At 44.7% G+C, this 12743-nt stretch overlaps 1 protein-coding gene across 2 annotated transcripts in view; it reads right to left on the bottom strand.

The window, feature by feature from the left end:
* The window catches only part of ARFGEF3 (ARFGEF family member 3), a 93384-nt gene extending 82425 nt beyond the window's left edge, over positions 1-10959 (bottom strand). For both annotated transcript variants that reach the window (XM_075087747.1, XM_075087748.1), the window contains exons 1-2: positions 10594-10959; positions 9463-9514 (exon numbers count right to left, since the gene is read on the bottom strand). In XM_075087747.1, the coding sequence (XP_074943848.1) occupies positions 9463-9514; positions 10594-10678 (137 nt within the window). In that variant the 5' untranslated portion in view covers positions 10679-10959. The remainder of the gene's footprint in view (positions 1-9462; positions 9515-10593) is intronic.
* Between the last annotated feature and the right edge of the window lie 1784 nt (positions 10960-12743).

The following is a 12743-nucleotide window of genomic DNA, read 5'->3' as shown; positions in this document are numbered from 1 at the left end:
GAAGCATATGAGTTGCTTATCAGAGGACGCTTCATGGCACAGGGAAAAGGAAGTGAGGAATAGTATCTAAATATAAGTTCATACAGTTTGTTTCAAACCTGGAATGTTGAATGAGACTGCAATTTAATACTGCCTGGTATTTAACAAGTGACACAGTGGCATTTCTAGTTTTTGTTATTTACACACTTTCCAAGAGAAATGGATTTACCATAGCAGCAGAAGTATAGCTCTACTCATGGGAAAGGCAAACACGAACAGTTTAATCTTCCATCCAGCCTAATGCAGCCGAGACCACAGAATTCATACAATCATAATTAAATAGCTCACAGTCACTCAGCTGGAGAGCGCTCATAAGGTCATTTGCTTCCTTGCTGTACTCGCTAATAATGTCTTGATTTCAATACAAAGTTCCTAGATTGGAGCCTGATACTGTTGTCAAGATGAAACTGAAACAGAACAAAACAAAAAACAGAAGCACACAATGTACATTTGCTTGAGAGGAGAGGAAGAAAGACAACAAAAGATTCTATACAATATTAAAGTGGACAAGGCCAAAATATTAATCAGGACGCTTCCAGTCTCCAAAGCTGTAGTGTAATCTCTCTGTGATACAATATCATCACTCTCCCTACAACATTAACCCAAGTAGATTTTTGCCCTTTTTGCACAAGGTATGACAGCGACTTACTAACTCTGCTCTTAAGGAATCTGATGACACACATAAACCTCACAAGGTCTTCATTATGAAGCAACCTGTACCCTTTAGGTCATTTTATTGATTATCATTTGAAGCACAGCATGAAGATGAGGTGAGGAGCAGAATATCCATCCTTAATGTACACCTCCTGGCCTGAGGTAGAGCACACGCTGGACTTGCTCAACCTACAATTTTGAAAGCTTATCAAGCTGTTCCATGAAACCTCTCTTCCCTATATTTGGTAAGCCTTGAAGGGAAGCTGAGGATTTTTCCAGTGAAAACATTTTTTGTTTCAAAGTTTCAGTACACTGAAAACACTAAATAAAGCATCTTATGAGAATTACAATTCCATCAGAAGTTTTACAATGCTGGGACAGGGTAGGACTGAGGGGACAGAAAAGAAACACAGAGGTACTACTGCACAGACGTCTTGTTGACGACCTTATTTTCTCCATTACAGCTGGATGGCCTAGAGTTAGTTATAAAACAGTTTGACTAAGAAATGGGAGGATGAGGTATATTTCTGGTCATTACTAGTTACATTTTGAAGGTTAATGCTGCAATCTGCAGTTCCATTCAACTTTCACAGCAGTGTAATGCTAAATCTTGACAGACCTAAGGGATGGTTGTTAAAAATATCCCCACATTTGCAACACATTATGTAATTTTATACTCACTGCACCTTAGCATATTCAATTTCTTAAGCAAACAAACATTCAAGGAAACCAAAGGTAGTCCATTTCCTGCAGCCTTGTTACTTTCCATGGAATGTAAATAAAAGAACTGTGATAAAATACTTCTGTTGTTCCCACTAACCCCTTCATTTTCGAAACAAAGAAAAGTCATGACTTGCACAGCATCACACAAAGACCACAGCAGGGTCAAGCCTCAATTAGTAGGAAAACAGTCCTCTCAGTTTTAGTGCCACTTCTCTTCCACCTCCTGGTTCCCCTGCCCAACCATATTTCATTCTCTAAGGCAATTATCTACAGCCTCCCAATGTTCTCACTTTCTTCTTTGCAAGCATTAGAAGTGATCAGATGTTTAAAACAAACACACACTTTGCTATCCCTTTATCATCCTTAGACCCTTAGGGCAATATTTCAGTTGCATTTGTTGTTAGAAATTAGACAACACTAAAAATGATGGCTGCTCTCACTTTTTATTGGTGCTATTCCAGTACTGAATTATGTACATCCCACAGTAACTGTAAGCTGGGGGTTAACCCCAATAGGCAGCTCAGCCCCACCCAGCTGCTCCGCACTCCCACCCTACCAGCTCCTGTGAAGAAAATCAACTCTAGTCCAGCCAAAACCAGTACGCTGTGGGCTTTTGTCACAAATCTAGAATGAACTTTCAGAAGAATCCGTAAAGGGAACAAAGACCCAACGCAGTGTAAATATTAAGCTTCACTACTACAAGGAACATCAGGAAGGGCAGAAAGTTAGTTTCAGAAACAGCAAGCTCTGCCCTTTTTAAAACAAACAAACAAACAAAACCCCCCCACAAACCCACAAATAAGAGCCATGGAAATAATCTTTCCGAAACCACGCACGTTTTCCCATGACAATACCACACCTTCTTTGATACCCTGGCTGACAGGTTTTTAGGGACTCCTAGATCTAGAGGCCTTCCAACACTTTTGGAATCTTGCCTTGACAGCAAGAGTTCAGACATGCATGATGGAAACTGACCCTGTACACACCTTTCCTCTCCAACACTGCTGTCTTTTGGGGTCCCAGAACAGATGCAAAGTTCTGCTGAGATAGAAATACCTGCCCATCAGACAAGAAATAGGGCCAGTTACATATCCCAGATTAAACATGCAGAGTGATCCAAAAACTATATCAGACAGTGCCACACTGCCTTTCTAAACACTAATCTCCTCCCCTCACCCAGTTCCCAACATTAGAACTAGGAATGCAACATTTTAAATCAAGGCCAGAGCATATATGCCATTCAAAACCCAAATGGGCTACACAAATTCCCCCAAAAGTCTGGAGCCAGCCTGTAAACTGCCAACACAAGAGATGCAGCTCAGCAATCCACACTGCCACGAGAATCTCTTCTTGGCCAGATGCCTGCCAGGGAACTCATCAGCCACCTGCTGAATGCCAGATAGCAACTGTGTAATGGCTGAGCAGTGTGAGTCACATATCCAGCAGTCACGTTCAGGAGGAAAGCACAGGAGCACTTACTGTCAGGTGGTTGTGACAGCAAGAGCAGGAAGCAAAGTGTTTTAAAATAAGAAAGAGTAATATAGAGAGACGTATGCTAAAAATACCCCCAAAAATATCTCAGACAGTCGTTCCTCCTTCCCCGCTCCTTTCTTCTGGTCAGGGGATCTGCTATATATATCAGCTTCCCTATCCACTTCCTCCCAGTAGAAAGAAACTAACAGAAACGATGAACAAAATAAAGTAATTGGGAGAAGAATGAAGTGATGAAATCACAAATATTTCTTCACAATGGAGAAGCCAAAACACATCCCAAGCCTCAGGATTCTTTAAGTGGATGAATTATCTGGAAAACTAACTAGATCTGAAGTCTCTATGGCATTGGATGTGTGCTGGTTTTGGCTGGGATAGAGTTAATTTTCTTCACAGGACCTTGTAGGGTGCTGTGTTTTGGATTTGTGACCAAAACAGTGTTGATAACACAGGGATGTTTTAGTTACTGCTGAGCAGTGCTTACACAGAGCCAGGGCCTTTTCTGCCTCTCACCCCACCAGTGAGCAGGCTGGGGGTGCACAAGAATCCAGGAGGGGACACAGCTGGGACAGCTGACCCCAACTGACCAAGGGATATCCCACACCATATGGCATCATGCTGAGCATATAAAGCTGGGGAAGGAAGAGGGGAATGTTTGGAGTAATGGTGTTTGTCTTCTCAAGTAACTGTTATACATGACAGAGCCCAGCTTTTTTGGAGATGGCTGAACACCTGCCTGCCCATGGGAAGCAGTGAACGAACCCTTGCTCTGCAAGTGAATCCTTGTTTTGCTTTGCTTGCACACGTGGCTTTTGCTTTACTTACTAAGCTGTCTTTTTCTCAACCCAGGAGTTTTTTCACTTTTACTCTTCTGATTCTCTCCCCCATTCTGCTGGGGGGAGTGAGCGAGCGGCTGTGTGGGGCTTAGCTACTGGCTGGGGTTAAACCATGACAGATGTTTGGTGATGCTCACACCACACTTACTGCTTTTATTATTTGTTGAGCACATGTAAGCTAAAATGAGTGAGCATGTTGTTTTATTTAAGAGTTTATAAGCTGCAGCTACTTCTCAAGAAGTGTGTCAGAGGCAAAGCTAGAGATGCAAAAATAAATGGCAGAATAGAAATACCAATCTCATCCCCAAATTTCCATGACTATAGGAAAAAAGTGCAAGCAGGATAGATATTTCAGAGTTCAGCTAAGTTTAAGGCTTCCTTCTGTCCTGACTGCTCTTCATTGCACTGGCTTCCCAAAGTTCACAAATTGCCCTGAAAAACTAGTAACAACATGAATAGGACCAGGACACAAAGAGGAGAGGCAGAACTGGACATAAGCTGGTTATTACAATAGACCCTGCTCACCACTGACTTCTGACTTTTCAGCGGCAATCTCCAGAAATACTGGTTATTTTTGAAAGGCCAATGTGAAATACTAGAGGGATGCAAGCTTTTGCAGTAACAGAGGAACCACTACAAACAAACAGGACTTGCTCAGCACCTCTGAAAGCGAGGACCCATCTCTCTCTGATTAGGCGCCCAGAATTGATGGCCCGAAGGCTTGAGCCTGTACCTCCATTCGATTTCCATTACTTTCTGAAACTTTTAGGTATAAAGACATGCAGTATACAGATATGCTGAAGAGATAAGTAAGCATTTGGAAAGCCCTTTTGGTTCTTCTTTGAAGGAATGTAAATTACATCAGTTACTATACCAGAACACCTCAGTCATGAACATGTCTCATGGCCATTACTTTAAAGTCCACAGGGGAAACTTTAAACTAGCATGAACAGCAATTTATACTATTGAGAGTCTTGCCTATGCATCTTCTTCCGCACTTAGCCACATTTCTCTGAGAGTAAAGAGACAACTGCCACACAAACTCACAGAACAGCTCAAACTCAAGTCTGCAGTGATGCTTCTGCTAAACTGAAAAAAGGGAAAAAAATATTTTGCCATTGTTCTGGTCAGGAAAAAAGAAAAGCAATGACAGACCTGGAAATTATAGGAAATGTCTTAGAACTATAAGAAAAATCTCTTTAGGATAATAATAAAAAAATCCTAATGAAGAATGGCAGGGATGTGGTAAGAAATTCTGTAGATAAGATTGCAAGTTCCAGTGAGGACAGCAATACCAAAACACAACAGCTGAACTACCCACCAAGCTACAACCTCCCTCAGAAGTCCCAGGCAACCTCCTCTTTGCAGCACCAAGTCCATGCTGACAAAAAGCCACTAAGTTTTACATAGCCTATAAGGCATGACTTAATTGCATAAAGCATTCCAAGAAACTCTGGTAAACCCAAGTTTTTTCAAACCAGTATGTGACTGGCAAGTGCTGTCTAGCCTCTCATTTTAGTCTCGGGTATGTAGATAACACTCTTGAGTATTAAACTGCTCTGATTAAACACTCTCTTCAAGGTTCATTTTCTTGTGTCTGTTCAGTTACCTCTTATGGATCACATTTCAGCCTCTAAAATCACAATGAAGAAACTGGCCACGAATTAGCAAAGAAGAGAGACTTGTTCAGTGTAGGTTAGGGCAGAATTTGTCATCTTGAAAACACTGAAGCGAATGCGGCCCAACTTAGCAGCAAACAATTGTTTGCTGGCAGACATGAAGCTCTCTTAAGCTATTTTCCATGTGATCAATTCAGCAATTAAAACACCAGCACATCAATCCCTTTTATCTAATGCATTATTTATAAGTGATCCATCCAGCCTCCTTACGTACTTAGTATATATCCAATCTTCAGGACACCCGTTCATCAGAAACAAACATCATCATACTAGGCAGGCAACAACAGACCAGTTACCAATGGATTATGTGACTCTTCCTTCTCAAGAATCCACAGGACATCTATGGCAAAGCCTTGAACTGACTTAAGGTCATTTGCTTCCTGGTCCACTTTAATCTTCCTTATTATTTCATACCCTTGCTCAATACTCTGATCACAAGTGAAAGTATTGAAAAAGCACATACATAGTCCTATCTCAAGGCAGAGCTGACAGGACTCTCTGGGAAACTCCATATTTGTTGGAGATTTGTATTTTTTTTAGGAAGTGAGATATTTAAATAATGCCCCTCACTAGAATTAATATACAAAGTCATTAACTGGGATTTGGATTCATAAGTCCAATTAACATCAATGGAAGCAGAACAGCAAAATAGTCTCATTTAGTGCCCTGAAGATATACCCAATAGACCTCTATCAAACTAATTACAGAATGACACTCCAGGCTGAATGTCCAGTCACTGCACTCCCTTGGGGCAAAAACACCCCAGGTGCTCCCAGACATAGCAGGCATGTGCTACCTAATCTGCTACCGGACAAGGGCTGCAAACAGCTCCTATACAAATGCTACAGCTGAACCCCGCAACTAATTGCACAGACTTCAGGGAACTATAACGTGGCTTGTCCAGTGTTCAGTAACAGAGGCCCAACACAAGAGAGGAAGCTATGGATGTGGGTCAGAAGCAAGCCAGAACATAGAATTAATCTACCCCACAAGTATCATGGAGGTAAGTATAACTGGTATAACACAAGAGGAAAACCTTGAACTCAACTAGTCATAGTCTGAGGAAATGCAAAGAGATAGCTAGTCCTCCCCATTCTCAAGCAAGGATCACAGTCATAAAAGAAAACATTATGAAGAACCTCTACTCATCTAGAACTGTGGTGTCAAAAGCAGCAGATGACCTTTTATTTTTTTAAGTAAAAAAAAAAAAAAAAAAAGGGAGTATACAGTTTACACATTCTTATTCTCATAAGCAGACTTCATTCTTCAGTTCCAGAAGGAAAAAAACTTAAGTAAGGGCATGGCCAACCTTGTTAAAAGGCAGTAACACCACCACAACTCGCTAGTGGAAGCCAGATGCTGCTCTGTGGAGAAACAGAAACAATACTGACTGGGGTACTTGTAAGAGTCGCTGTTTCTGAAACCAAGCCAGTATCTACCTCAACTGGACATGGCAGCTCATGAATCTGTCCCCCATTCTTATGCAGTATAGATGTGCCCTAGACCACGCACTTCCCCAAATATACTGTAGAGAAGGGCTGATGTCCTTTTCTTGTATCCAGTATATTCTAAGGACAGAACCAACCTGCCTACTAAACAAGCTGGAACGTCCTCCCTGCACATACAGTACTCAAACTACTCATTCAGCTGCTGCTTTTGGAAGAGACCTCGCAAATATGTATTTTTCTCCTGAACTATTTGCCATATTGCCTTTAACACTTTCAGCACGTGGCCGCTGTGGATTCAGATATGAATTGTGGACTAAGGTTACTTGGTGGAAGGATTACACGTATTTTCACTCTAACTCTAGTATCATGGAATATTCCAGAACGTATCCCCAAGGCTCTGCTACTACACTCAAAAATATTATAGCAGAAAGGGTGAGTGGCAGATTCAAAGCAGATGAGCAGCCAGGGGCTGATCTGTGTTACAGCAGATGATACAATCTGCACCTGATGAAGATGAAAGCAGGAAAGGGACATTGTCAGGATGTCTCTATCCTGCACCTCTCTTGGCTGTATTTCTGGTCAATGCCATTGCTCTATTTTCAAGGCTGTTCTTTCACAGTGTTAGGAACCAAGGTGTCACAGTGCTGTTCTTTAAGAAATACCAAGACAAGATGAACTTTTATCTAATTTGCACATCATCCAGGTGAACTCCAGCCCAAGATGTGGCCGAGTGTGCTGATCCGGAGTCTGACAGTAGCTTGTTAGTAGAGAATAAAAAGTAAACTCAGACTACTGGTGACAGCAACATCTTCCACACTGTCTGAGGCTGCATGGCAGAACCATACCAAGGACCCCACAACCAAAGGTTTTATTCAAATTCTCTAGTGCACTCTTCATTTTGTAAAACATCCAGTAATATTGAGTGCATTGTTACTGACAAGTCTAATGTTAAGAGCTTACTTCATCACAGCTACACCTGTGAAGGTATTAGCTTTATTTAAAAAGATTAGGATTTACAGTGGGGAAAAAAACACCCAACTAAACAAATACAACATTAAGAACACTGGATGAAGAAGAGAAAAAGGTAGGCTTATCTGTGAAGAGGCAGTAGGCAAGTGAAAAAATGAAGAAAAGTGGCAACAGCTAACTAATTCATAGGGAATGAGAATAGTACTTAAAACCAGAGACCATACACTGTATTAAAGATGAAGGGTGATAAATGGGAAGACAAAAAGCTAAGTGTTCAACCACAGTGCCAATTAAACATAATCTAATTCTAATGGAGCTACTGCAAACTACTAATCCAGCTGTTCTCAGCTGCCCAACCTGTGTTGGAGATGCATGTGGCTGGTACTGGTCATGTCAGACCTGTGCTACATCCATTCCCAATTGACTTGAGGCCCCTTGGGGACTGCAGCTGACAGGAGTTTAGAGCAGCAAAAGAACTGCTCTTACTTCTTCCCTGTTTGGAGATTGCTCTGGAATAACTAGCTCTTCAATCCCTAATTTTCCTCGCAAAAAGCTGTACCAAGCATATCTGAAAGGAGCAGTGGGGAGTAATGAGGTGATATAAATCCTCCCACGAGAGTAATACCATGGTTTAAAAAAAGTGTCACCTCTGTCAGCAGTTAATAGCAGATATCCAGGACTACAGGACAGGACAAATCTATAGCAACACTTCTATATACTCTCTTAAAAACTCAATCATCTCTGACTAAAGTACTTCTGAATAAGAAGTGATACATTGCATCTGATAGACTTCAGTCAGTTTCTTCCACGCGTTTGTTGAGGTGCTTTTTGAACCCGTGCAAACTTTTAGCATCCATTACGTTCTCTAATAAGGAAGGCCTAAGCTTTCCACTTCTTAACTATAAGCTGTGTGAAATAGCGTCTTCCTGTTTTGAACAGTGCACTTGCTATCTTCTTTTGATGCTTCCTAACGGTTTCTGTCAGAAGGGACAGTGAATAGTTTTGCCTGTTTACTTTCTCCATAGCGATCAGAATTTCCAAAATGCTCTACAAATGAGGGCAGTGTCACCTCCCCCATTTCATAAGTGTACAAGTGGAGGCAAGAAGAAGGGAGAAGGCTTACTCAAGATAAACTAGCAGGCTAAAGGAAGAAGTAGGCATAGAAACTGTATGATTTTAGTTCCTACACAATGTCCTAGCTATATGATGATATAACCTCCCAGTTTCTAGAATATTTCTTTTCAGTAAACAAAAACTGATGTAGATTTAAAGGAAAACACACAGACTGAGAAGACTGAGAAGCATCATCACTTATACTGAAGGCTGTAACTTAGAAGGAAAATTCTTTAGATCATAAGCCAGTCCTCCTTTCTAAGCAAGGGTCACCTTTATACATACTTATGCCCCTTTTAACACATTTCCTTACATTTCATCCATGGCTAGGGGCCAAGGACTCATCAAGCAAATTACCCACTACTACCAGCCTAGGAACGTATACCTACAAACCAAAGAAACCACATACATTCAGCCCCTTCCTCTGACTACCTCACTTTTAATTCAAATTTTTTCTTCAATTTTACAAATACTCACAGCTCTACAGGATTCAACATTAAAAGTTCCTACCTTAGCTGATATGGAGGTATCTTGATAGCAGCATCAGGAGAATCCAAGGTTTCTGTACAACCAAAGGAAACAATAGGGCTTTTGAAAGAAACTCTTGAGTTCAACCATAGTAATACATCTGCTACAATCTCTCAACCAACAATCCTAAAGTTTGTATCTACTCCAGCTGACAGAACAACAATCACTGCTGCTCCAAGTCTCCAAAGACTTGCATGAACCTGTGAGGACACTGGGTGCTCAATAAAAAGGCACCGAGTACTATCTTTTCCTCAGTGAACTCCCTTTCACATATCAGCACTTCGACAGCACGTATACTAAACCTGGAACAGCACAGAGGATATTAGCATGGCTGCTGTGCAAAGATAACACACAATTAATAAAGTAACCCATGGAACATCCAGCTGAAAGGCCAGTAATAAGACAGCAACAGGTATGAACTACCACAGATTGCTGGAACTGTGTATGGATGACAAATAAAAATTTAAAGCAATTTCAAGTATCACAGTTATGCTGACGTAAGTTAAGGGTCTTGCTGACTAGTGCTCCAGCTAGTTAGCATCAAAAGCGCTTCAAGTCACATCCAATCTCTGGAAACGGGTGGATGCTGAAACGTACCTAAGATCATATTCCCTTATAAAAGAAGATCTCATTTTATTGATCATTATTTCCATTATACAGCAAGGATAAAAGAGCTCATGGAATCCAGTCAAAAAAAAAAAAAAAAGCTAGCTTTCCAAATAGATGCCCGAATGTAAGGCAGCAGTTAGAACTGTACTGGAGATTTTTTTAATGATGATTTAGGAAGGGGGGGGGGGGGGCTTTCAGAGAAATGACACACCACCACCCCAACATACACAGAAACGGATAGCTGCTGATACCCGCACCTGCCCCGCAGTACCCGCGAAGCAGACCCGGGAGGCGGGGGTGGCGGGGCACAGGATGCTCCCCGGGACCGCCGGCAGGTGCCACCGCCCCGTCCGGCAGCGCCGAGCTCCCCCCCGGGCGTTCTGAACCGCCGGCGGCGCTCCAGTCCCCGCCCGCCCGCTGGAAGCTCAGCGGCCAGCGCGGAACAAGTTTGCGGGGGTCTCCCTGCCCCCGCCCGTACAAAGCCGTACATCGGCGGCTCCTTACCGATGGCCCAGGTGCAGCTCTCCTTGATAGCCCTGTGCTTGCTCCCCGACGCCTCCTTCTGCAGCTTTCGCAGGATTTCTTCCATCTTGCCTCCCCCGGGATGCTCGCGTAGCCGCGGGGGCAGTGGAGCAGACGGCGAGGAGAAGGAGAAGGAGGAGGAAAAAGATGAAGAAGACAAGGAAGAGGAGCAGGAGGAAGAAGAGGGTGCTGGCGACAGAGCGTTGCCGGGGCTGCCCCCGCCGCGGCCGTGCCTACGCGGGGATGGTGCGCGGCGTCCCGCTGCCGCCCCGCCGCCGCTGATGAATCACGCCGAGCTCCATGGCGGGGACACGTCAGTTGTTGCCGCTGCGGAGTCCCTCCTCCTCCTCCTCCTCCTCCTCCTCCTCCTCCTCCTCCTCCTCCTCCTCCTCCTCTCCCACCCCGGGCAGGCCCCGCTGGCGCAGCCGGGCTGGGGCCGGGCTTTGCCCTGCCCGCCGCGGGCACAGCCCGGCGGCTGCGGCCTCCCCCCGCACCGGGAGCGCGGGGAGTCCCTTCCCGGGGCCGGCGGGTGAGGCGGCGGCGGTGGCGGCTGCCGCCGACCGTGGAGGGCCCGGGTAGCGGAGCGGCGGACGGCGCCGCCGGACCGAGACCCCTGCGGCGGCCGCCCCCGCGGGAGGAACACGGCGCGGGCAGGCGGCGGGCGGGCTGCGGCCTGGGCGGTTGCCATGCCGACCGGCGGCCTGGCCGCGGGCAGGGGGCGCCGGCAGCCCCTGCCCCTGCCCGCCCCCAGAGAGCGGCGGGGAGGGGCGGTTGATGTCTGCCTGCGGGTTAAGCTCAGCGGTTCCAGCCGCCCTCCCCGCCGCAGGGCGCGGCCTGGCCCCGCAGGGCTGGATCCCTGTTCCCCGGCCGCTCCAGCCGCGGCCCTGCCGCAGGGCAGCCCCTCTGCCCCGCAGGGCCCTGCGGAGCCACGCGGGGAGGGACACGGAGCCAGGACCGCGCACAACGTGTGCGCAGGAGCTGGTCATCCTTGAAATCACTGGGACGAAATGAAAGGCTATGAGCCCTGCAGGATCTATGCCTTCCTCCCCAGCTGGCAGGTGCAGAAGGTCACGACTCAACCTACTCGCCTGTGTCTTTGGAAGAACACACACCCGTTTTCCCCCAACAAGCCAGCCCCCGGGAACAAGAACAGCCACTCTGCTAGCTCAGACCTTCCTCCTCACAACCCAAATGCTTCCTACCCCGCAAAAGCCCTGCCTTCTTCAGTTTTCCTGGCTTAACTCCAGGATATACTACTTGCCCTTTCTGTGACTGCATCAGTTAATGTTAATTGAGTGTTTTAATGCTGTTGTCTTGTTGCAGAATCTCTCTCATAAGATACAAGAGTTCAAACAGGCTAGGAAAAGAAAAAGACAACAGATAAGAAAGGCAGTCCAGGTAGCAGCTGGCGGTATTAGCGGTTATGTCTCCTACTGCTAATTGGAAGAGTACCAATTGTGAATTACCAGACAGAATATTGGCACCCGGTGAATCAGCCATAGCATTTCCCACAGGATATTGGGCTTTCAACGGCTGTCCTTTATCCAAATACTTACAAGGGCTGATCCTGCTTGTGTTCAGAAGTATAATGAATGCATAATCTATAGTTGTATTTTAAGGCCAGAGTGTAAAACTCATGTCTGAAGAATAGGATTTAGAATGATGCCAGAAAGGTCTGGAGATGGATAGGGAATGCCTAGAGCTACAATATGAAGGAATAAAAAAAAAATCTGAAAACAAAACCAAAAAACCCTCTAATAGAAGACCATTAAGCTTCAGATTCCAGGGTGTAAACCAACCTTTAAGAAACTGGAAGTAGATTCCCAAAGTTTCTTATCTCTGACCATGTTCCACCACATTCCTTGGAGTAAAAAACTGGTAGTAGCTTGTAGCCAGGGTTGTCAGTGGACCATGATGCTATAAGTCGAGGGTCAAGATGAAGTGATGATGAGTTGCTCCCCACCTATGTGCTGCTTCTTTATTCTCTGATGTGGTTAGTGGAAATGAGCATGAGGGTCGGTTTTGGTATTTTCAAGACTTTGATTTTTTTTTTTCCTGGAGAAAAACAACAAAGGGACTGTGATGGTGTTTGAGGTATTTTTAATGTAGAAACAATGTACCAGAATTCATCT

This window comes from Phalacrocorax aristotelis, chromosome 3 (assembly GCF_949628215.1).
Source record: "Phalacrocorax aristotelis chromosome 3, bGulAri2.1, whole genome shotgun sequence".
Classification (NCBI taxonomy): Eukaryota; Metazoa; Chordata; class Aves; order Suliformes; family Phalacrocoracidae; genus Phalacrocorax; species Phalacrocorax aristotelis.
Note: the sequence above shows the minus strand (reverse complement) of the source record. Positions and strands in the feature narration are given on the sequence as shown.